This window comes from Hemitrygon akajei, chromosome 5 (assembly GCF_048418815.1).
Source record: "Hemitrygon akajei chromosome 5, sHemAka1.3, whole genome shotgun sequence".
Lineage (NCBI taxonomy): Eukaryota > Metazoa > Chordata > Chondrichthyes > Myliobatiformes > Dasyatidae > Hemitrygon > Hemitrygon akajei.
The window spans coordinates 98372803-98398617 of NC_133128.1; the positions used below are offsets into that span (position 1 = coordinate 98372803).

The following is a 25815-nucleotide window of genomic DNA, read 5'->3' on the forward strand; positions in this document are numbered from 1 at the left end:
GCAAAAGTCCTTAACATAACTTATACCCCAGTACTTTTCCATCCCCTAGTGGTACCAGCTTGTACCTTCTTATTGCTCGTGACCTTTGTACATAACTTAAAAAATAAAGAGAACAGGTCTCTCAGGAGGAAAATGTTCTTCACCAGTTTCTAATCATCCATGCACATCCTCCGACTACCATGACATGCCAAGCCAACACCATTTCATCTTACAAACTTCCATTTAGTGTTACACCTTTTAGCATGTACCAAGGAGGAATCAAAGTTAACTGTTTTCTCCAAATAACAATAACAGAATGCAGAACAAAGTGTTACATTTACAGAGAAAGTGCAGTGTAGGCAATATTGGTATTGGCGATGGCATTGGTTTATAATCATCACGTGTACGCATGTACTAAGTTAGACTGAAAAGCTTTTCTTGCATACTCTTTATACAGATCATACAGTGCACAGAGCTAGAATAAAACAGAACAATAACAAATCCAGAATAAAGCGTAAAAACAACTGAAAAAGTTCTGTGCAGATATACAATAAGGTACAAGGCCATAACAAGGTAGATTGTTAGATCAAGAATCCACCTTATCATATAAGGGACCATTCAATACAGTGGGGTAGAAGCTGTCCTTGAGCCTGGTGGGATGTGCTTTCAGACTTTTGTATCTTCTGCCTGATGGAAGAGGGGAAGAAGAGAAAATGTTCATGGTGGGTGGGGTCTCTAATTATGCTGGCTGCTTTACTGAAGCAGTGAGAAATGTAGATTGTCCAATTATTATGTGCCATAACGTATGACGTGGTTGATCATGGTCTTTCCACAATCGTGATTGTTCTCAGCAAATTGTTATACCATTGCCATTGCCTTCTTCTGGGCAGTATCTTTACAAGATGGGTGACCCCAGCCATTATCTTCAGAGATTGTCTGCCTGGCATTGGTGGTCATATAACCAGGACTTGTGATATGCACCAGCTGCTCATATGACCATCCGCCACCTGCTCCCATGGCTTCACATGACCCTGACTGGGGGCTAAGCAGGTGCTACACCCTGCCCAAGGGTGACCTGCAGGATAGCGGAGGGAAGGAGCATCTTGGTAGTTGCAATTATCTGTGTTCTGCATTAATTACTCATAAAATATGGTCTGATCTTCACTTAAGTCATAATAATAGACAAACACAATCTGCCTAAACTAATAACACACAAACAATTGTCTTTCTTGTCAATACTAAGTACACTATTTAAACACAGTCTAGGTTCAAAAATGTCATGCCTTCTACAAAAGCTATTTGGAGTCAGGTGTTTCAGTCAATGAGAGGAGATTGGAGGTGTGGGCTGTAGATGTGCCCTACCCTATTAAAAAAAAAGGCACACAAAGTCAGGTTACTGACAGAGCCTGCTCTTCTCAAGAAAGATCTGTTTATGTGCACCATGCATCAATCAAGACAACTTTCAGGGAAACTTAGAAGAATTGTAGAGATGCATGAAGCTGGAAAAGGCTAATAGAGCATTTCTGAAGACCTGAGTGTTCATCAGTACACAGTAAGAGAAATTCTCTACAAATGGAGGGAGCTCAGTTCTGTTGCTACTCTCCCTAGGAGTGGGCATCCGTAAAGGTCACACCAAAAGCACAAGGTGCAATGCTGAAGGTGAAAAAGAACCAGAGGTTAACAGCAAAATGTCTGCAGAAATTTCAAGAAATTGATAAAGTCTCTGTTCATGTGTCCACTATAAGAAAAACACTGAACAAGAATGGTGTTCATGGAAGGACACCACAGAGGAAGCCACTGCTCTCCAAACAAAAAACATTGCTGCATGTCTCAAGTTTGCAAAAGACCACCTGGATGTTCCACAATGCTTTGTGGATAGTTGAGACAAAAGTTGAACTATTTGGCAGAAATGCACACCACTATGTTTGGAGGAAAAAGGCCACTGCATCAAAACCTCATCTCAGCTAGAAAGTATGATGGAAGGGGTATTAGGACAGCTTGCATTCAAATTTGGATCATGACATTTTACAGGAGAATGTCTGAGTATCTGTCACCTGAAGCTTAATAGAAGTTGGATGATGCAACAAGACAATGATCGGAAACACAAGTAAATCAACAACATAATGATTTAAAAAGAGGAAGAATCGTGTTTTGGAATGGCCGAGTCAGAGTCCAGACGTTAACCCAATTGAGATGCTGTGGCATGACCTGAAGAGGGCTGTTAAATCACAGTATCCCAGAAATATTGATGGAGTTAAACAGTTTTGTATGGAGGAATGGTCTAAAAAATTCTTCCTTGTCATTGTGCATCTCTGATCAGCAGCTACAGGAAACATTTGATGGAGGTTATTGCTGCTAAAAGAGGTTCTGCTAGTTATTAACTACAAGGGTTTGCATACTTTTTCCATCCTGGAATATGAGTGATTAAAAATGTGTTCAATAAAGACATGAAAAGTATAATTGTGTGTTAATAGTTTAAGCAGATTGTATTTGTCTATTTTCTGACAGATGAAGATCAGACCACATTTTATGAGTAATTAATGCAGAAAACCAGGCAAAGGTTCAGAGACTTTTTCTTGAAACTGTATTTCCACCCCGCCACTCAAGAGAAAGGCAGTCACGGTCAATTTGAAGACTTTAAAGCAAAAGTACTAGTTTTCCAGTGCCAGCAACGTAAAGTACTGGGTACTTACTGCAAATAGTCAACCATGAATTGAAGATATGTAACCGGGCCTTCGGCCCATATCATCCGACCAAGAGCTAGTCCCATTTGCCTGCATTTGGCCCACTTTGCTGTAAAATTTTCCTGTCTGTGTACCTGTTCAGCTGTCTTTTGAACAATGTAATTGTACCCGCCTCTATAGCTTCCAAGGTTGGAAGGAAAATTCATGGCTAGCATTTGTTAAGCATGGAACTTAGTGAAGTTTAAAGATTAGCCTTATTTGTTATATATACAAAGAAAATTTGAAACATGCAGTGAAATGTGTTGTTTTCTGTCAATGATCAACGACCAAGATGTACTGGGGCAGCCCACAAGTGTCACCATTCTTGCAGCACCAACACACTAATACTTGGGAAGTTTTTAAAATCCAACAAAAGACAACTAAAAAAGCTATAAGAAGGGAAAAGATTGAATATGGGGGCAGGCAAGCCAGTAATATAAAGCAGAATACCAAAAGTTTTGTCAGTTATATAAAGAGCAAAAGGGAGGTGAGAGTTGATATTGGACCACTAGAAAATGATACTGGTGAGGTAGGAATGGGAGACAAAGAAATGGCAGATGAACTTAATGGGTACTTTGCATCTGTCATCACTGCCAGTGTCTTCCACAGTGTCCCAGACACATGAGTGTCAGGGAGTAGGAGTGAGTGCCATTGCTATTACAGAGGAAAAAGTGCAAAGCAAACTCAAAGGTCTTAAGGTGGAAAAGTCCCCTGGGCCTGATGGACCACATGCCAGAGTCCTGCGAGAGGTTGCTGAAGAGATAATGGATGCATTGGTCACGATATTTCAAGAATTGTTTGATTCTGGCATGGTCCCGGAGGACCAGAAGATTGCAAATGTCACTCCATCTTTAAGAAGGGAGGAAGGCAAAAGAAAGAAAATTATAGGCCAGTTAGCCTAACCTCAGTGGTTGGGAAAGTGTTGGAGTCTATTATTAAGGATGAGGTTTCAGGGTACTTGGAGGCTAATGATAAAATAAGTCAAAGTCAGCATGTTTTCTGTGAAGGGAAATCTTACCTGACAAATCTGTTAGAGTAACACACACAAGATGTTAGAAGAACTCAGCAGGCCAGGCAGCATCTATGGAAAAAACTATAGTCAACATTTCAGGCCATTCTGTATTCTAGCTAGTTCTGTATTCAATTTAAATATGTAAATTAAATGTAGATTGTCTTTTTTATACCTTTTAACTATTTCCATTAATTGGGGCAGTCACTCAATTAGGTCAAAATGTACTGGTCCCAAAGTGTCCCAATTAACCAGAATCCACTATATTTCATTCTCCTTTACACATGCACTGGAAATAACATTAAACGCTCTTGAATTGAGTATAAGAATTGGGATGTCATGCTGTAAACACATTGGTTATACTGCATTTTGAGTACTGTGTCTAGTTCTGGTTTAGGAAGGATTAGAAAGATTGCTTCACTGTGGAAAAGGATCTTGGTGATTGTATGGGCTGAAAAGCTTAAGCATGTAGGTATTAAGGAAGAGGATGTGCTGGACCTTTCGGAAAGCATCAAGTTGGATAAGTCATCGGGACCGGATGGGATGTACCCCAGGCTATTGTGGGAGGCAAGGGAGAAGATTGCTGAGCCTGTGGCGATGATCATTGCATCATCAATAGGGATGGGAGAGATTCTGGAGGATCGGAGGGTTGCGAATGTTGTTCCCTCATTCAAGAACGTGAGTAGAGATAGTCCAGGAAATTATAGACCAGTGAGTCTTACTTCAGTGGTTGGTAAGTTGATGGAGAAGATACTGAGAGGCAGGATTTATGAACATTTGGAGAGGCATAATATGATTATGAATAGTCAGCATGGCTTTGTCATATGCTGGTCGTGCCTTTCGAGCCTGATTGAATTTTTTGAGGATGTGACTAAGCACATTGATGAAGGTGGAGTAGTAGATGTACTGTATATGGATTTCAGCAAGGCATTTGACAAGATACCCCATGCAAGGCTTATTGAAAAAGTAAGGAGGCATGGGATCCAAAGGGACATTGCTTTGTGGATCCAGAACTGGCTTGCCCACAGAAGGCAAAGGGTGGTTGTAGAAAGGTCATATTCTGCATGGAGGTCAGTGACTAGTGGTGTACCTCAGAGATCTGTTCTAAGACCCCCTACTCTTCATGATTTTTATAAATGACCTGGATGAGGAAGTGGGGGGATGGGTTAGTAAATCTGCTGATGACACAAAGGTTGGGGGTGTTGTGGATAGTGTGGAGGGCTGTCAGAGGTTACAGCAGGACATCGATAGGATGCAAACCTGGGCTGAGAAGTGGCAGATGGAGTTCAACCCAGATAACTGTGAGGTGGTTCATTTTGGTAGGTCAAATATGATGGCAGAATATAGTATTAATATTAAGACTCTTGGCAGTGTGGAGGATTAGAGGGATCTTGGGGTCCAAGTCCACTACTGCGCAAGTTGACTCTGTGGTTAAGAAGGCATACGGTACATTGGCCTTCATCAATCATGGGATTGAGTTTAAGAGCTGAGAGGTAATGTTGCAGCTATATAGGACCCTGGTCAGACCCCACTTGGAGTACTGTGCTCAGTTCTGGTTGCCTCACTACAGGAAGGATGTGGAAACCATAGAAAGGGTGCAGAGATTTACAAGGATGTTGCCTGGATTGGGGAGCATGCCTTATGAGAATAGATAGAGTGAACTCAGTCTTTTCTCCTTGGAGTGATGGAGGATGAGAGGTGACCTGATAGAGGTGTACCAGATGATGAGAGACATTGATCATGTGGATAGTCAGAGGCTTTTTCCTAAGGCTGAAATGGCTAGCATGAGAGGACACAGTTTTAAGGTGCTTGGAAGTAGGTACAGAGGAGATGTCAGGGGCAAGGGTTTTACGCAGAGTGGTGAGTGCGTGGAATGGGCTGCTGGCAACGGTGGTAGAGGCAGATATTATAGGGTCTTTTAAGAGGCTCCTCAATAGGTACAAGGAGCTTAGAAAAATAGAGGGCTATGGGTAACCCTAGGTAATTTCTAAGCTAAGGACATGTTCGGCACAGCTTTGTGGGTCGAAAGGCCTGTATTGTCCTGTAAGTTTTCTATGTTTCTAAAATAGTCACCAGCACTTTGCCTCGAACACAGCACTTTACCAATGAGGAGAGATTGGACTTGGTTTATTCTCACTGGAAGTAGGAGGCTGAGGGGAAGCTTATAGATGTTCATAAAATTATGCAGAGCATAGACAGGATAGATAAAATCTTTTTCCCAGGGCAGGGGAGCTCAGAACTAGAGGGTACAAGGAGAAATCTAAAGGAAACCTGAGGGGTAAGTTTCTCGCAGAGGTTAGTGAATATCTGAGATGAACTGCCAGAGGAGAGTAGAGGAAAATACAGTTAGTATTTGAAAGCTGTTTGGTTTTGATAGGAAAGACAGAGAGGAGTGTAGGACCAACATGACGGGGAACTTCTTTACTCAGAGAGTGGTAGCTGTGTGGAACGAGCTTCCAGTAGAAGTGGTAGATTTTGTCATTTTAAAAAAAATTGGATAGGTATATGGACAGGAAAGGAATGGGGGGTTATGGGCTGAGTGCAGGTAGGTGGGACTAGGTGAGAGTAAGTGTTGGGCACGGACTAGAAGGGCCGAGATGACCTGTTTCTGTGCTGTAATTGTTATATGGAAAGTTATATGTTATATCATGTAGTGTAGACAGGCCTCATGGTTGTCATGGATCAATAGATTCCAGTCCAAGGTTATTATCATACATACTCATGCCACGAAAATGAACTGTTTGCAGCAGCAGCCTAGTACGTTGCAAAAATAAGATTAATACGGTGAATTAATATGAATTTGGTTTTATTTCTGTGGCTGTGCTTTTCTATAATTCTATAGCACTACTAGGCTGTGCCAGGAACAGAAATGTCTATAGAAAATGGTGGATACAGCCCAGTCAATCACAGACATATCCCTCACCACCAATGAGCACATTTACATGGAGCACTGTCACAGGAAAGCAGAATCCATCATCAGAATCAGAATCAGGCTTAATATTAGTGGCATATGTTGTAGAACATTGCAGTACATTGAAATACATAATAATAAACCTATATAATACAATTAGACATAGATATATGTGTATGTGTGTATATTCTCTTCTTTCTCTCACACACACACATATATACAAAATTAAATTGAATATGGGTAGTGCAAAAAGAGAAGGGGAGAAAACTGAGGTAGTGTTCATGGGTTCACTGTCCTTTCAGAAATCTGATGACAGAAGGGAAGAAGCTGTTCTTAAAATGTTGAGTGTGTTTCTTCAGGCTCCTGTACCACCTCCTTAATGTTAGCAATGAGAAGAGTGCAGGTCTTGAGTGATAGGTGTCCATAATGATGGATGCCGCCTTGCTGAGGCATCGCCTTTTGAAGGAGGCTAGTGCCTATGATGGAGCTTTTACAATTTTCTGTAGCTTCTTCCGATTGTGTGCAGTGGTCCCTCCGTACCAGACAGTAATACGACCAGTTTTAATGCTCTCCACGGTACATGTGTGGAAATTTGTGAGTGTCATGAGGTAACATACTAATTCTCCTCAAACTCCTAATGAAATGTAGCCACTGTCATGCCTTCGTAATTGTATCAGTGTGTTGGGCCCAGGATAGATCTTTAGCGATGTTGACACCCAGGAACTTGAAACTGCTCACCCTTTCCACTGCTGATCCCTTGATGATACTGGTTTGTCTTCTCTAAACTTCCCCTTCCATACTCTCCAATGAATTCCTAGGTCTTAAATCACATTTAAATCTCAGCAAGAGGCGGAGAGGAAGAGGTAAAAGAAGCTCGGAGAGAAGCTGTTTTTTTTAACTGATTGCAGCAAAGAGGCTAGACTGCACAGGCGCGTGACGTAGTGCGCCAAAGTTTTAAAAAGGAAGACCGCCATATACAGCGGCCATCGTCGTAGTGGACTGAGGCAGAGTGGGTCGGCTTCGGGGAGAACAGGCAGAGGCGAGGTTTGAACGGGGCACAACTGCGCAAGCGTGTGAAAGTCGGCCCATGAGGCAGCAGGAGAATTTAAATAGCAAGCAGAGGCTGAGTACGAGCTTCACTCCAGGTGAGGTAAAGCCGGGTAAGCTCCTTTTATTAGTCTAATTAGCTTAGGAGTAGGTAATGGAGGCAGCAGTTAGGGCAGTTGAGTGCTCCGTTTGCAGTATGTGGGAAGTCAGGGTGAACACTGTTGTCCCTGATGACTACACCTGCAAAAGGTGCATCCAGCTGCAGCTCCTGACAAACCGTGTTAGGGAACTGGAGCTGGAGCTGGATGAACTTCGGATCATTCGGGAGGCAGAGGCAGAAATAGACGGGAGTTTCAGGGAGATAGTCACCCCTAGGAGTCAGGAGACAGGTAGTTAGATGATTGTTAGGAGAGGGAAGGGGAATAGACAGGAAGAGCAGAGCACCCCGTGGCCGTTCCCATCGACAATAAGTATACCGTTTTGGATACTGTTGGTGAGGATGACCTACCAGGGACAAGTTGCAGTGGTTGTGTCTCTGGCACCGAGACTGGACCCTCAGCTCAGAAGGGAAAGAGGGAAAAGAGGAGAGCAGTAGTGATAGGGGATTCGATAGTTAGGGGGACAGAGAGGAGGTTCTGTGGAAGAGATCGAGAATCCCAGATGGTCAGTTGCCTCCCTGGTGCAGGGTCCGCGATATCTCGGATTGAGTTCTCAGTATTCTCAAGAGGGAGGGTGAGCAGCCGGATGTCGTGGTCCATGTAGGGACCAATGACGTGGGTAGGAAGAGTGAGGAGGTCCTGAAAGGTGAGTTTAGGGAGCTAGGTGCCAAGTTAAAGGACAGGACTTCCAGGATAGCAATCTCAGGATTGCTACCAGTGCCACGTGCAGGTGGGTTTAGAAATAGTAAGATAATACAGATCAACACGTGGCTGAAGATATGGTGCAGGAGGGAGGGCTTCAGATTTGTAGATAATTGGGCAGTTTTCCAGGGAAGGTGGGACCTGTTCCAGCAGGATGGTTTACATCTGAACTGGAGGGGGATAAGTACTTTTGCAGGTAGGTTTGCTAGAGAGGCTCCAGTGGATTTAAACTAGATATGAAGGGAGAGGGGAACCAGAGTGTAGGAACAGATGTATGGGAGAAGGAAGAAAAAGAAGACAGTAAAGTTCTTTGTACTGTTAGAGATAAACAGAGAGGAAGAGGTGGAGAATTTCTTAAATGCATTTATTTTAATTCTAGGAGCATTGTAAGAAAGGTGGATGAGCTTAGAGCATGGATTCATACCTGGAAATATGCTGTTGTAGCTATTAGTGAAACATGGTTGCAGGAGGGGTGTGATTGGCAACTAATTATTCCTGGATTTCGTTGCTTCAGGTGTGATAGAATCGGAGGGACAAGAGGGGGAGGTGTTGTGTTGCTTGTCAGAGAAAATATTACAGCGGTGCTCTGGCAGGATAGATTAGAGGGCTTGTCTAGGGAGACTATTTGGGTGGAATTGAGGAATGGGAAAGGTGTAGTAACACTTATAGGGGTGTAATACAGACCACCTAATGGGGAGCGAGAATTGGAGGAGCAAATTTGCAAGGAGATAGCAAATATTTGTAGTAAGCACAGGGTTGTGATTGTGGGAGATTTTAATTTTCCACACATAGAAAATTTAATGCTAGGAGCATTGTAAGAAAGGTGGATGAGCTTAAAGTGTGGATTGATACCTGGAATTATGATGTTGTAGCTATTAGTGAAACATGGTTGCAGGAAGGGTGTGATTGGCAACTAAATATTCCTGGATTTAGTTGCTTCAGGTGTGATAGAGTAGGAGGGGCCAGAGGAGGAGGTGTTGCATTGCTTGTCCGAGAAAATCTTATGGCGGTGCTTTGGAAGGATAGATTACAGAGCTCCTCTAGGGAGGCTATTTGGGTGGAATTGAGGAATGGGAAAGGTGTAGTAACACTGATAGGAGTGTATTATAGGCCACCTAATGGGGAGCGTGAGTTGGAAGAGCAAATGTGTAAGGAGATAGCAGATATTTGTAGTAAACACAAGGTGGTGATTGTGGGAGATTTTAATTTTCCACACATAGATTGGGAAGCTCATTCTGTAAAAGGGCTGGATGGTTTAGAGTTTGTGAAATGTGTGCAGGATAGCTTTTTGCAACAATACATAGAAGTACCAACTAGAGATGGGGCAGTGTTGGATCTCCTGTTAGGGAATGCGATAGGTCAGCTGACAGATGTATGTGTTGGGGAGCACTTCGGGTCCAGTGATCACAATAGCATTAGCTTCAATATAATTATGGAGAAGGACAGGACTGGACCTAGAGTTGAGATTTTTGATTGGAGAAAGGCTAACTTTGAGGAGATGCGCAGGGATTTAGAGAGAGTGGAATGGGTCAAGTTGTTTTATGGGAAGGATGTAATAGAGAAATGGAGGTCATTTAAGGGTGAAATTTTGAGGGTACAGAATCTTTATGTTCCTGTTCGGTTGAAAGGAAAGGTTAAAGGTTTGAAAGCGCCATGGTTTTCAAGGGATATTAGAAACTTGGTTCGAAAAAAGAGGGATGTCTACAATAGATATAGGCAGCATGGAGTAAAGGAATTGCTCGAGGAATATAAAGAATGTAAAAGGAAACTTAAGAAAGAGATTAGAAAAGCTAAAAGAAGTTACGAGTTTGGTTTGGCAAATAAGGTGGAAGTAAATCCGAAAGGCTTCTACAGTTATATTAAAAGCAAGAGGATAGTGAGGGATAAAATTGGTCCCTTAGAGAATCAGGGTGGTCAGCTATGTGTGGAGCCGAGGGAGATGGGAGAGATTTTGAACGATTTCTTCTCTTCGGTATTCACTAAGGAGAAGGATATTGAATGGTGTAAGGTGTGGGAAACAAGTAAGGAAGTTATGGAACCTATGACAATTAAAGAGGTGGAAGTACTGGCGCTTTTAAGAAATTTAAAAGTGGATAAATCTCCGGGTCCTGACCGGATATTCCCCAGGACCTTGAGGGAAGTTTGTGTAGAGATAGCAGGAGCTCTGACGGAGATCTTTCAGATGTCATTAGAAACAGGGATTGTGCCGGAGGATTGGCGTATTGCTCATGTGGTTCCATTGTTTAAAAAGGGTTCTAGAAGTAAGCCTGGCAATTATAGACCTGTCAGTTTGACATCAGTGGTGGGTAAATTAATGGAAAGTATTCTTAGAGATAGTATTTATAATTATCTGGATAGACAGGATCTGATTAGGAGTAGCCAGCATGGATTTGTGCGTGGAAGGTCATGTTTGACAAACCTTATTGAATTTTTTGAAGTAGTTACGAGGAATGTTGACGAGGGTAAGGCAGTGGATGTAGTCTATATGGACTTCAGCAAGGCCTTTGACAAAGTTCCACATGGAAGGTTAGTTAAGAAGGTTCAGTCGTTAGGTATTAATGCTGGAGTAATAAAATGGATTCAACAGTGGCTAGATGGGAGATGCCAGAGAGTAGTGGTGGATAATTGTTTATCGGGATGGAGGCCGGTGACTAGCGGGGTGCCTCAGGGATCTGTTTTGGGCCCAATGTTGTTTGTAATATACATAAATGATCTGGATGATGGGGTGGTAAATTGGATTAGTAAGTATGCTGATGATACTAAGGTAGGAGGTGTTGTGGATAATGAGGTGGGTTTTCAAAGCTTGCAGGGAGATTTATGCCGGTTAGAAGAATGGGCTGAACGTTGGCAGATGGAGTTTAATGCTGAGAAGTGTGAGGTTCTACATTTTGGCAGGAATAATCCAAATAGAACATACAGGGTAAATGGTAGGGCATTGAGGAATGCAGTGGAACAGAGAGATCTAGGAATAACAGTGCATAGTTCCCTGAAGGTGGAGTCTCATGTAGATAGGGTGGTGAAGAAGGCTTTTGGAACGCTGGCCTTTATAAATCAGAGCATTGAGTACAGAAGTTGGGATGTAATGTTAAAATTGTACAAGGCATTGGTAAGGCCAAATTTGGAATATTGTGTACAGTTCTGGTCACCGAATTATAGGAAAGATATCAATAAATTAGAGAGAGTGCAGAGACGATTTACTAGGATGTTACCTGGGTTTCAGCACTTAAGTTACAGAGAAAGGTTGAACAAGTTAGGTCTCTATTCATTGGAGCGTAGAAGGTTGAGGGGGGATTTGATCGAGGTATTTAAAATGTTGAGAGGGATAGATAGAGTTGACGTGAATAGGCTGTTTCCATTGAGAGTAGGGGAGATTCAAACGAGAGGACATGATTTGAGAGTTAGGGGGCAAAAGTTTAAGGGAAACACGAGGGGGTATTTCTTTACTCAGAGAGTGATAGCTGTGTGGAATGAGCTTCCTGTAGAAGTAGTAGAGGCCAGTTCAGTTGTGTCATTTAAGGTAAAATTGGATAGGTATATGGATAGGAAAGGAGTGGAGGGTTATGGGCTGAGTGCGGGTAGGTGGGACTAGGTGAGATTAAGAGTTCGGCACGGACTAGGAGGGCCGGAATGGCCTGTTTCCGTGCTGTGATTGTTATATGGTTATATGGTTATATGATACTAAGGTAGGTGGCGTTGTGGATAATGAAGTAGGTTTTCAAAATTTGCAGAGAGATTTAGGCCAGTTAGAAGAGTGGGCTGAATGATAGACTGGGAAGCCCATACTGTAAAAGGGATGGATGGTTTGGAGTTTGTAAAATGTGTGCAGGATAGTTTTTTGCAGCAATGCATAGAGGTACCAACTAGAGAAGGGGCAGTGTTGGATCTTCTGTTAGGGAATGAAATAGGTCATGTGATGGAGGTATGTGTTGGGGAGCACTTCGGGTCCAGTGATCACAATGCCATTAGTTTCAATATAATTATGGAGAAGGATAGGACTGGACCCAGGGTTGAGATATTTGATTGGAGAAAGGCTAACTTTGAGGAGATGCAAAAGGATTTAGAAGGAGTGGACTGGGACAATTTGTTTTATGGGAAGGATGTAATAGAGAAATGGCGGTCATTTAAAGTTGAAATTTTGAGTGTACAAAATTTTTATGTTCCTGTTAGGTTGAAAGAAAAGGTTAAAAGTTTGAGAGAACTATGGTTTTCAAGGGATATTGGAATCTTGATTGGAAAAAGAGAGATATCTACAATAAATATAGGCAGCATGGAGTAAATGAGGTGCTTGAGGAATATAAAGAATGTAAGAAGAAATTAGAAAAGCTAAAAGAAGATACGAGGTTGCTTTGGCAAGTAAGGTGAAAATAAATCCAAAGGGTTTCTACAGTTATATTAATAGCAAAAGGATAGTGAGGGATAAAATTGGTCCCTTAGAGAATCAGAGTGGATAGCTATGTGTGGAGCCGAAAGAGATGGGGGAGATTTTGAACAATTTCTTTTCTTCGGTATTCACTAAGGAGAAGGATATTGAATTGTGTAAGGTAAGGGAAACAAGTAGGGAAGTTATGGAAACTATGACGATTAAAGAGGAGGAAGTACTGGCGCTTTTAAAGAATGTAAAAGTGGATAAATCTCTGGGTCCTAACAGGATATTCCCTAGGACCTTGAGGGAAGTTAGTGTAGAAATAGCAGGGGCTCTGACAGAAATATTTCAAATGTCATTAGAAATGGGGATGGTGCCAGAGGATTGGCGTATTGCTCATGTGGTTCCATTGTTTAAAAAGGGTTCTAAGAGTAAACCTAACAATTATAGGCCTGTCAGTTTGATGTCAGTGGTGGGTAAATTAATGGAAAGTATTCTTAGAGATGGTATATATAATTATCTGGATAGACAGGGTCTGATTAGGAACAGTCAACATGGATTTGTGTGAGGAAGGTCATGTTTGACAAATCTTACTGAATTTTTGGAAGAGGTTACGAGGAAAGTTGACGAGGGTAAAGCAGTGGATGTTGTCTATATGGACTTCAGTAAGGCCTTTGACAAGGTTCTGCACAGAAGGTTAGTTAGAAAGGTTCAATCGTTAGGTATTAATATTGAAGTAGTAAAATGGATTCAACAGTGGCTGGATGGGAGATCAGAGAGTAGTGGTGGATAACTGTTTGTCAGGTTGTAGGCCTGTGATTAGTGGTGTGCCTCAGAGATCTGTACTGGGTCCAATGTTGTTTGTCATATACATTAATGATCTGGATGATGGGGTGGTAAATTGGATTAGTAAGTATGCAGATGATACTAAGGTAGGTGGCGTTGTGGATAATGAAGTAGTTTTTCAAAGTTTGCAGAGAGATTTAGGCTAATTAGAAGAGTGGGCTGAACGATGGCAGATGGAGTTTAATGCTGATAAATGTGAGGTGCTACATTTTGGTAGGAATAATCCAAATAGGACATACATGGTAAATGGTAGGGCATTGAAGAATGCAGTAGAACAGAGTGATCTAGGAATAATGGTGCATAGTTCCCTGAAGGTGGAATCTCATGTGGATAGGGTGGTGAAGAAAGCTTTTGGTATGTTGGCCTTTATAAATTAGAGCATTGAGTACAGGAGTTGGGATGTAATGTTAAAATTGTACAAGGCATTGTTAAGGCCGAATTTGGAGTATTGTGTACACTTCTGGTCACCAAATTATAGGAAAGATGTCAACAAAATAGAGAGAGTACAGAGAAGATTTACTAGAATGTTACCTAGGTTTCAGCACCTAAGTTAGAGGGAAAGATTGAACAAGTTATGTCTTTATTCTTTGGAGCGTAGGAGATTGAGGGGAGACTCGATAGAGGTATTTAAAATTATGAGGGGGATATATAGAGTTGACGTGGATAGGCTTTTTCCATTGAGAGTAGGGGAGATTCAAACAAGAGGACGTGAGTTGAGAGTTAGGGAGCAAAAGTTTAAGGGTAACATGAGGGGGAATTTCTTTACTCAGAGTGGTAGCTGTGTGGAACAAGCTTCCAGCAGAAGTGGTAGAGGCAGGTACGGTATTGTCATTTAAAGTAAAATTGGATAGGTATATGGACAGGAAAGGAATGGAGGGTTATGGGCTGAGTGCAGGTCAGTGGGACTAGGTGAGAGTAAGCGTTTGGCATGGACTAGAAGGGCTGAGATGGCATGTTTCTGTGCTGTAATTTTTATATGGTTATATGGTCTGACGTTGAGTGCAATGCTATTGCTGCAACACCACTCAAACTCTCTTCATTCTGTATGCTTCCTCATCACTATCGGAAATTCAGCCAATAATAGTTATGTCATAGTGTGGTGACCCACTTCCCAGCGCACTCGAACCGGCTCACAAAGTGGCGCACGCCAGCATTGAGGCAGATCCCAAAGAGGGCGCCAAGCCTGCTTCACCAGCAAGGGGAAAAGCCCGCGCGCAGGATGGGACTGTGAATACGCTACAGCATTCCCGCCCGGGGAGGGTGGGATCAGGAAGACTTTAAAGCGAGGCCGCGAAGTTTGAATAAACCTCTTTTGCAACTGCGGCTCACCAACTACGTGTCGTTATTTCAGCGCTGCGTGTAGTACACTGCTACAATTGGTGACTCCGATGGCCCAAACGATATTTGGACCGGAAATGAACGACGCCGCATCTGTTCATGCAGTTTCGTTAAAACTGCCAAGCTTCTGGACGCTGCGACCTCACCTATGGTTCCAGCAAGCAGAAGCCCAATTCCACATTTGGCAGATAATCTCGGATGCCACATGTTACTACTGCATGGTGAGCTCCCTCGACCAGGACACAGCCGCCCAGGTTGAGGAGTTCATACAGTCGCCCCCGGAGGACGGCAAATACACAGAATTCAAAGCCTTGCTCATAAGGACTTTCAGACTCTCGCTGTGCGAGCGAGCTGCCCGCTTACTGCACCTGGATGGTTTGGGAGACAGGCCACCGTCGGCTTTGATGAACGAGATGCTGTCCCTGGCCGGAGGGCACAAGCCCTGCCTCATGTTTGAGCAGGCGTTCCTGGAGCAGCTGCCCGAGGACATACGCCTGCTGCTGTCCGACGCGGATTTCAGCGATCCCCCGGAAGGTGGCGGCCCGGGCAGACGTGCTGTGTAAAGCCAAGAAGGAGAGTGGGGCGTCAGTCGCACAGATCACCAGGCCACGCTCCCAGCAGCAAACCAGACCTGGCCCGGCCGCAGAGCCCACTAACCCCAGAGGCAGGGGTGAGGAGACCAACGAACAATGGTGCTTCTACCACCAGCAGTGGGGCGCAGAAGCCCGCCACTGTAGCCCGCCCTGCAAGTTCCCGGGAAACGCCAGGGCCAGCCGCCGCTGATGGCTACAGCGGCTGGCCATCGGGATAGCCTCCTGTATGTCTGGGACAAGCAGTCGGGACGCCGCTTTTTGGTCGACACCGTAGCCGAGATGAGCATCTTACCTCCGACGAGTTACGACACCCGCAACAGAGAACCGGGTCCCATCCTGAGGGCCGCAAACGGCAGCACAGTAAGGACCTACGGCACCCGTATGGTGCGGCTACAGTTCGGCTCCAGTCGGTTCACGTGGGACTTCACACTGGCCGCCGTAGCCCAACCGCTCCTGGGAGCGGATTTTTTGCGGGCTCACAGCCTACTGGTCGACCTGCCAAGGAAGAGACTGGTCCACGCCGAGACCTTTCAAACGTTCTCCCTGGGTGAAGCCCAGTTGCCGGCCCACACCTAGACTCCATCACGCTGTCCGACAACGACTTCACCAGAGTCCTGGCGGATTTCCCATCGATTCTGGCACTGCAGTTCACGGCAGCCATGCCCAGACACGGTGTATGGCACCACATCCCGACACAAGGACCACCCCTCCACGCCCGTGCTCGAAGGCTTTCCCCGGACAAGCTCCGGCTGGTGAAGGAGGAGTTCAAGAGGATGGAGGAATTGGGGATCATCCGGCAGTCCAACAGCCCATGGGCCTCCCCCCTACACATGGTGCCCAAAGCAACAGGGGGCTGGAGACCATGCGGCGACTACCGCAGGCTGAACGAGGCTACAACACCGGACCGCTACCCTGTGCCGCATATTCAGGACTTTGCAACAAACCTGCACGGTGCACAGATCTTCTCCAAGGTAGACCTCGTCCGGGGATACCATCAAATCCCGATGCATCCGGACAACATCCTCAAAACGGCACTCATCACCCCGTTCAGCCTTTTCGAGTTCCTCCGCATGCCGTTTGGCCTAAAGAATGCCGCACAGACATTTCAGCGGTTAATGGACGCGGTGGGACGTGACCTGGACTTCACTTTCATCTATTTGGATGACATCCTCATAGCCAGGAGCATCTGTCCCACCTCCGTCAACTCTACGCCCGACTGAGTGAATACGGCCTGACAACCCGGCCAAATGCCAGTTCGGGCTCGACACCATCGACTTCCTGGGCCACAGGATTACTAAAGACGGGGCAACCCCTCTGCCCGCCAAGGTAGACACGGTCTGCTATTTCCCCCAACCCAACACAATCAAAGGCCTTCAGGAATTCGTGGGTATGGTGAATTTCTACCACCGCTTCCTCCCTTCAGCTGCCCGAATCATGCGCCCTGATGTCGGGTAAGGGCAAGTACATTACCTGGGATGAGGAGTCCGCCGCCGCTTTCATTAAAACCAAAGAAGCCTTGGCAAACACCGCGATGCTAGTACGCCCCAGAACAGACGTCCCTACCGCCCTCACAGTGGATGCATCCAACACGGCAATCGGTGGAGTGCTGGAACAACTCATCAAGGGTTGCTGGCAACCCCTGGCGTTTTTCAGCAAACACCTATGACCACCTGAGCTCAAATACAGTGCTTTCAACCAGGAACTGTTGGCGCTATACCTGGCAATCCGGCATTTCAGGTACTTCTTAGAAGGTAGGGCCTTCACCGTGTTCACGGACCACAAACCTCTTACCTTTGCGTTCACGAAAGCATCCGACCCCTGGTCGTCCCGCCAGCAGCGACATCTGTCCTACATCTCCGAATACATGACGGATGTCCGGCATGTCTCGGGAAAGGACAATGTCGTGGCGGACGCTCTCTCTCGCCCTAACATCCAAGCCCTGTCCCGGGGGTAGACTATGAAGCACTGGCAGAGGCGCAGCAGGCAGACGAGGAGATCCCTAATTACAGGACTGCAGTCTCCGGTTTGCAGCTCCAGGACCTCCCCGTAGGCCCAGGTGAGAGGACCCTACTCTGTGACATCACCACCGGCCAACCCCGCCCCGTCATCCCGGCAGCCTGGCGGCGGCACGTTTTCAACTCCATTCACAACTTAGCGCACCCCTCCATCAGGACAACCGTCCGGATGGTAGCCAACAGGTTCGTTTGGCACGGAATCCGCAAGCAGGCCAAAACGTGCACACACTGCCAAACAGCCAAGGTGCAGCTCCACACCAAAGCCCTGCCGCAGCAGTTCCACCCCACCTGCCGGCGTTTCGACCACATTCATGTGGATATCGTGGGCCCCCTGCCAGTGTCACGAGGAGTGCGGCACCTCCTGACTATCGTGGACCGGTTCACAAGATGGCCAGAGGCGGTCCCGCTCACCGACACCACCTCCGAATCCTGTGCCTGAGCACTGATTGTAACCTGGGTATTTCACTTTGGTGTACCAGCCTACGTTACCTCCGACAGAGGCGCCCAGTTCACCTCCAGCCTGTTGGGAACGCAGCTGCACCACACAACTGCCTACCACCCACAGTCGAACGGACTAGTGGAGCCTTTCCACCGTCACCTGAAGTCGGCTCTCATGGCCCGCCTCAAAGGGCCTAACTGGGTGGACGAGCTTCCCTGGGTCCTGCTCGGAATCCGCACGGCGCCCAAAGAGGATCTGCACACCTCGTCGGCCGAGTTGGTGTACGGCGCACCCCTGGTCGTTCCCAGAGAGTTCATACCAGCCCCAAGGGGGCAAGAGGAAGAAACCGCAGCAGTCCTGGGCAGACTACGTGAGAGGCTCGGTAACCTGGCCCCCATACCCACTTCACCACATGGGCAGAACACGATCTGCGTACCCAAAGACCTGCAAAACTGTAAGTTCGTTTTTGTACGACGGGGCGGACATCGGGCACCGCTACAGCGGCCCTACGAGGGGCCGTTTACAGTGATCAGAAACAACGGGTCCACATTTGTGCTGGACATTGGGAGGAAAGAAGAGGTTTTCACAGTGGACCGACTCAAACCGGCCCATGTGGACTTGGTGCAGCCGGTTGAGATTCAGGCACCGCGGCGCAGAGGCAGACCTCCCAAACAGAGTCCGACCCAGACTGAGGACATTGGGGGGTGTATCACCGGTTCTGGGGGGGGTTATGTGGTGACCCACTTCCCTGTGCACTCGAACTGGCTCACAAAGTGGCGCGCATCGGCATTGAGGCCGGTCCCAAAGAGGGCACCAAGCCTGCTTCATCAGCAAGGGGAAAAGCCCACGCACGGGACGGGACTGTGAATACGCGCCCCCGACAGAATTCCCACCCGGGGAGGGCGGGATCAGGAAGGCTTTAAAGCAAGGCCGCGAAGATTGAATAAACCTCTTTTGCAACTGCAGCTCACCGACTACATGTCGTTATTTCAGCACTGCGTGTAGCACACCGCTACAATAGGCAAATTTATAGATGGTGTTTCAGTGGTTCCTAGCCACATGGTTATGGATGTAGAGCGAGCTGGGCTGTGGGCTAAGTATACATCCTTGAGGTATGCCAGTGTTGGCTGTCAGTGAAGAGGAGATGCTATTTCCCATCCGCACAGACTGTGAACTCCCAGTGAGGAAGTCAAGGATCCAGTTGCAGAGAAAGGTACAGAGGTCCAGGTACAGGTTTTGGAGCTTGTTGATTAGAACTAACAGTATGACTGTGTTGAACAGCGAGCTGTAATCAAACAGCAGCCTGTCATAGCCCACCATTTAAGCCATGCCCACTTTCTCACTACTACCATTGGGCAAGAGGTATAGAAGCCTTAGGGCTTCAGGAACAATTATTACACTACAACTTTCGGCTCCTGAACCAATGTGAACACCTCCATTCACCCCTAATTTGAACTGATTCTACAACCTACAGACTTGCTTTCAAGATCTCTTTACAGTTAAGTGTTATTTTTATTTGCAGTTTCCCTACTTTTGCAAATTGGTTGTTTGTCAGTCTTTGTGTATAGATTTTTGTAAAATTCTATTCTATTTCTTTTTCCCTGTAAATGCTTACAAGAAAATGCATCTCAAGGTAGCATTTGGAAACCTACAGTATATATATAATTTGATAATAGACTTAATTTGAACTTTGAACATTCTGAACAATTTTGAACAAAGAGCTGTTAAGATGGGAAGCTGATTCTTCCCCCAGGCTGTGAGACAACTAAACATCCTGCCAGCACACAAGGAAGCCAGTAGAGTTATAGTGTTTACATTTAACGTGTGTCATAAATGCATCTTATTATTTGTTAATATATTTGTGGTAATAATACTTTATGTGTTGTGTGTGAGTTAATATATATTGTGTTGTGCACCTTGGTTCAGAGGAACATTGTTTTGTTTAGCGAAATACATGAGTAGGGTTGAAATGACAATAAACTTGAACTTGAATTTGAACAATGTAAACTTCATTCCCCTGCCTTTCCCTAGACCCCTGTAAATTCAATTCCCTTTTGAACATAAAGTTACTTTGAACTGTGTGCACCCCTCCTATAACTTCTTGTATATGGTTTGTTGCTTTTTCTAGGTGACTACAGATATGTACCAAGTCCTGTCAGCTGAAAGCTATCGCTTGGAGTACCGGGGCCTGGTTAAGGTCAAAGGCAAGGGTGAGATGTCCACGTATTTCCTGAACGAGGGTCCGGACAGCAGTTAGCGACAACAAGCACGGCCATAAAGAACTCTGGTCATCAGATGCTCAGAAAGCCGTTGCCATTTTTGTGATAAGGAGGGATGGACTGAGGGCCTGCAGCTTTAAAACAACAGCTGAGCGATGTTATCAACCCCGACAGGACACCAGGTGGAGCACTTCTCAAATACATCCCTCACCCTCACCCAACCAACACAGATACACAAAATTAGCTAGGGTTTGTGGAGACCAGTCTGCCCCACAAGCGTGAGTTTCAAATCGTGAGTTCACTGCTGATCTCTGTCATCATCTTCACCACCCTGCTTGATTCCATATGATGAAGGCAACAGGTCCATAACCACTCTGGGTAGGGTGGATTCCCATTGGAGAAGACTCCCCTCCTTCTGTCATATAAGCTGAGAAAGTACACCGAATACTAAGCCTTCTGGTAACTTAATATGGCAAGAACAACACATACTCACAGACACAAGCCCACACATCTACACTCACACACAGAGGCATCAACACAGATTTGTATACTTAATGCTGGAATCAGGAACAACAAACAGTCTGCTGGAGGAACTCAGTGAGCTGAGCAGCATCTGTGGGGGGAGAGAAATTGTCACTGTTTTGGGTCTGAAGCTTGCATCAGGGCATCGCTAAGGTAGACGAAGATTCTTAAAGAGAAACAGTAAGGAAACAGGCCCTTCAGCCCATTGGGTCAGTGCTGACCACTAACCTCATAAGACATAGGAGCAGAATTAGGACATTGGGTCAGCTCCACCATTCAGTCAATCGTGGCTATTTTTCTCAACCCCATTCTCACATCTTCTCCCCGTAACCCTTAACCCCCTTACCAATCAGGAACCTATCAATCTCTACCTTAAAGACAGCCAATTACTTGACCTCCACAGCTCTCATTGACAATGAATTGCACAGATTCACCACCGTCTGAAGAAATTCCTCCTCATCTCTGTGTAAAAGAGGCATTGCTTTATTCTAAGGCTGTGCCTCCTATGAATCCTCTCTGCGTCTATTCTATCCTGGACTTTCAATATCCATTAGGTTTTAATGATATCACCCCCACCACCGAACTCTACCTGCTGGGAGAAAAAGTTGTTGATGTTACAGGTCAAAAGTGCACCAGGACAGAGTAGGAAGGGAAGATGATCATTATCTCCTACCTTACAGTCAGTTCCATGCTCTGATAACCCTTTGTGTTCCTGCTTATTTCTCTCCATCAGCTGTCTTCAAACTTCACCCTCCCCTTCTTGCTTGATCTGCCTCCATCTGCCATTCTCCCAACTCCAGCCCACCCCTAACCTGACACAATCTGCCTGTCAATTTACACCCCTCTTCAGTCCACCAAACACCTCGAGCTCAACACATACAAAAGCTGGATGAACTCAGCAGGTCGGACAGCATCCATTGAAATGAGCAGTTAACTTTTCGGGCTGACCAGTTGAGTTCATCCAGCTTTTGTACATGTTGATTTGACCACAGCATCTACAATGTACTTAGTGTAAACATCTCAAGCTCTTGTTTCAACTCTCCCCCTCTCTGTACCACTGGTCTCATCTCTCTGCTGAGTCATTTACATACAAGTTTTTTCAATGAAAGGTGAAATATTAAAGGGGAAGCTGAGGAAGAACATCTTCACTCAGAGAATGGTGTGAGTGTGGAGCGAGCTGCCAGTGGAAGTGGTGGATATGTTTTTGTTTGCAACATTTAAGAGAAGTTTGGATAAGAACATGGATGTTTGGGGTACTGAAGGCTACGGTCCAGGTGTGGGTTGATAAGACTAGGCAGAATAACAGTCCAGCACAAGCTAGATGGGCTGAAGGCCTGTTTCTGTAGCATTCTATGACTTTATGACAATATCACAACAAAGGCCTATATACAATATTTAAACTACATAAATCACACTAATTAGAATACTGACATCAATATCTACAACACGCTGTGGCCCACTCCGCTCTCAGTCTTGATGCAGGTTTTGACTGAAATGTCGATAATTTCTTCCTCCACAGATGCTGCTTAACCCACTGAATTTGCTCCATCAGATTGTACGAATGTATATAATAGTTATACCCACACAAAGATCGACTAGCACCTATACACACAGATGCAGATGCATATACACGAATACAGATGATTCCCTCACAAGACATAGGCTAGGCATCGTTGGCATAGCCCTCTTTAGTTGTTAATGCCCTATCCCCACTGTTACGCTCTAGTGACTGCCTTCTTGAAACGTCATCTCTGACTCCCTCATTACTGCTGTCAAAATTTCCAGGATTTGGATCGAGTGATGCTAAAATATTATTTAACTTCAGGGTGAACTGCTACATGGAGGGGGAACAGCTGGTTACTGTTTCAATCCCCTTGGTTGTAGGGACTCTGGATTTTGGGAGTGCTATTGGCATATCCTGAGCAAGTAACTTGAGAGCTTTTATAGAGGGTACATAATGAAAATGTTGGGGGGGGGAACGTAGTTGGTTACTGTTTCAATCACTTTGTTCTATTTGATTGTAGGGATTGTGGGCTTTGGGAGGTGCTATTGGTGTAAACTAAGTAACTAGTGCTTTTATTGATGGTACATAATGCAAATATATGGTGGATTAGGTGGCAATTAAAGGGTCCACTATGAACTGGATGGTATTGTGCTTCTTAAGTGCTGTTGGCTTTGCACCTAATTGTGTGAATGGGGAAATATTCCATCACGCTCCTGACTTGTGCCTTGTAGATGGTGGAAGGGCTTTGGAGTGTCGGGAGGTGAGTCTTTTGCCTCTGTTCACTAAGCCTCTGGACAGTCGTTATTTACGTGGTTGGTCCAAGTTAAGCTTTGTTCTGTGGTAATCCCCCAGGTTAGTGATGGGGTTAATAATGATCCCATTAACTGTCAAGGGGAGTGGTTAGATGGAGATGGAAATCCTGGTACAAATGTTATTTGCCAAGTATCAGACTGTTCCTGAACAGGTCTCAGTACGTTTAGATTTGACCTGTTCCATAGCAGTGCACATCATCAGAGATCCCTGTTTTTCATCACTGATGCATCTGATGAAGTTGGTTGGATCAAGGCATATCCCCAAGGAACAGCTGCACTCAGGTCCTGGGGCTAGGATGTTTGATCTATCATCTTCCTTTGCATGATGTGTGACTCCAGTCACTGGAGTGTTCTCAGCTTCACGCTCATTCACTTTAGTTTTACCAGGGTGCCTTGGTGCCTTGCACATTCATGTGCTGCCTCTTGTCCATGTGCAGACCAAAGTAGTGATACGGGGTTTGGAGCCAAACCACCAGTTTGGAGCTGGTGGAACCCAAACTGGGCAATGGTGAGCAGGTCTTTGGTAACTACTTAATAGTCTGTGGATGATACCCGGTATCATCCTGCCAATGACTGAAAGTAAATTAATGGCACAGGGATTTTCCAGGTTGTATTTGTCCTGCTTTTATGTAGACTGGCCTTACAGGACAAGGTTTCACTTTGTGAAATTACACGTTTGTGGTGGAACAGATTGGCTGGAGGTGTGTCTAATTTTGGGGCCCTGCAGCCAAAATGTTGGCTGGTGCCATACATACCCTTGGTGTCCAGCAGTGTCAGTCAGTTATTGATGTTAGTTGGGCCAAAGACTAGTTTGTGATGGACAGAAGCATACGTGTACGTAAACACAGACATACATACAAACACACATCCATGCACTTATGCAGATATACAGACATAATTCACACACACCCCCATGTACACACCCATGCACATGTACACACCACTCTCAGATGGCCCAGTCTATATCACTGGGACATTACTACACATCTGCCCAGTTAAAATAAGCCAAGTTTTCACCCAATGCAGGTGAAGCTGGTCCATTTGCCAGCATTTGTTCGACAAACCATTGCTGCTCTCTCTGTAGCCCAGACTCTGGAGGTAAGGAGACTGTTTTGTCCATCGGGTCGATAACCATGTAAAGTGAAACCATCCCTCTGTAGTAGATGAGGATATGGGTGTGGGCAAGGGAGTGTTAGTGGGGGAGGATGAAACACTTTCAAATCTACCACCTTTTTTTTAGAAAATTTGTAATATTACTGCAAGTTTAGCAGAGAATTAGAATTCTATATTTTGTAAAGGTAACAGCGAGTGCTGCGTACACCAGTGTATATTATTCTGATGTATTAATGCCATTACAAGCACCAACTACAGCACCCTCTCTGTGTAATACACTGTCTCTTCCAGCAACGCACTCATCTTGATTTGCAATAAGGCTTTGTTGCATGCTGAATCCAACGATGGTCCCCACCCTCTCCTGTGCCACCTGCATTACCACTCCAAGTCCCCTACCCCTGGCTTCGCACAATCCCTCCCTTCCTCCCATATTCTTCCCTGCATTCTTGAAACAATTATCTGGTTCTATGGGCCGATGAACTGCAGCATTAAGAGCACTGTATGAGCAGTCTGCGAGCAGGGATCAGCTACATTTGGCCAACAGAGAGGGTCAGTTATGGGTCTGTGACAGCTGGAATGTAATCAGAAAGATAAACTTCAGTGAATTATAAAGAGGGAAATGCACTTTTTTAATCCACATCTTGCAGACATTATGGTAATTTCCCATGGAAATTGAAATGTGTTCAATAATTTATTATAAACTGTATTAAACAAAAATATTGCTTCACTGCAATGTGTCTTATGTATCATTTGTTGGGATTTTTATGAATGACCAGTACTATATTTTTACTTTTAGAGACAGCACAGTACAGGCCCTCCCAGCCCATGAGCCTGTGCTGCCCAATTACATCCAGGTGACCAATTAACCTACTAACCCGAATCTCTTTGGAACATTCCAAAGGAGCACCCAGAGGAAAGCCATGGGGTCACAGGGAGAATAAATAAACTCCTTACAGACAGCAGCAGAACTGAATCTGAGTCATTAGTGCTGTAATAGCATTATAGACAATAGGTGCAGAAGTAGACCATTCGACCCTTCGAGCCTGCACCGCCATTTTGAGATCATGGCTGATCAACTACTATCAATACCCAGGTCCTGCCTTGTCCCCATATCCCTTGATTCCCCTATCCATAAGATACCTATCTAGCTCCTTCTTGAAAGCATCCAGAGAATTGGCCTCCACTACCTTCCGAGGCAGTGCATTCCAGACCCCCACAACTCTCTGGGAGAAGAAGTTTTTCCTTAACTCTGTCCTAAATGACCTACCCCTTATTCTCAAACCATGCCCTCTGGTACTGGACTCTCCCAACATCTGGAACATATTTCCTGCCTCTATCTTGTCCAATCCCTTAATAATCTTATATGTTTCAATCAGATCCCCTCTCAATCTCCTTAATTCCAGCGTGTACAAGCCCAGTCTCTCTAACCTCTCTGCGTAAGACAGTCCAGACATCCCAGGAATTAACCTCGTGAATCTACGCTGCACTTCCTCTACAGCCAGGATGTCCTTCCTTAACCCTG

The 25815-nt window shown here is 45.2% G+C and overlaps 1 protein-coding gene across 1 annotated transcript in view; it reads left to right on the top strand.

Moving 5' to 3' along the window:
* The window catches only part of adcy5 (adenylate cyclase 5), a 416408-nt gene extending 391388 nt beyond the window's left edge, over positions 1-25020 (top strand). Inside the window, exon 22 of the mRNA XM_073046122.1 lies at positions 20252-25020. Coding sequence (XP_072902223.1) covers positions 20252-20380 — 129 coding nt within the window. The 3' untranslated portion in view covers positions 20381-25020. The remainder of the gene's footprint in view (positions 1-20251) is intronic.
* Positions 25021-25815: the final 795 nt, after the last annotated feature.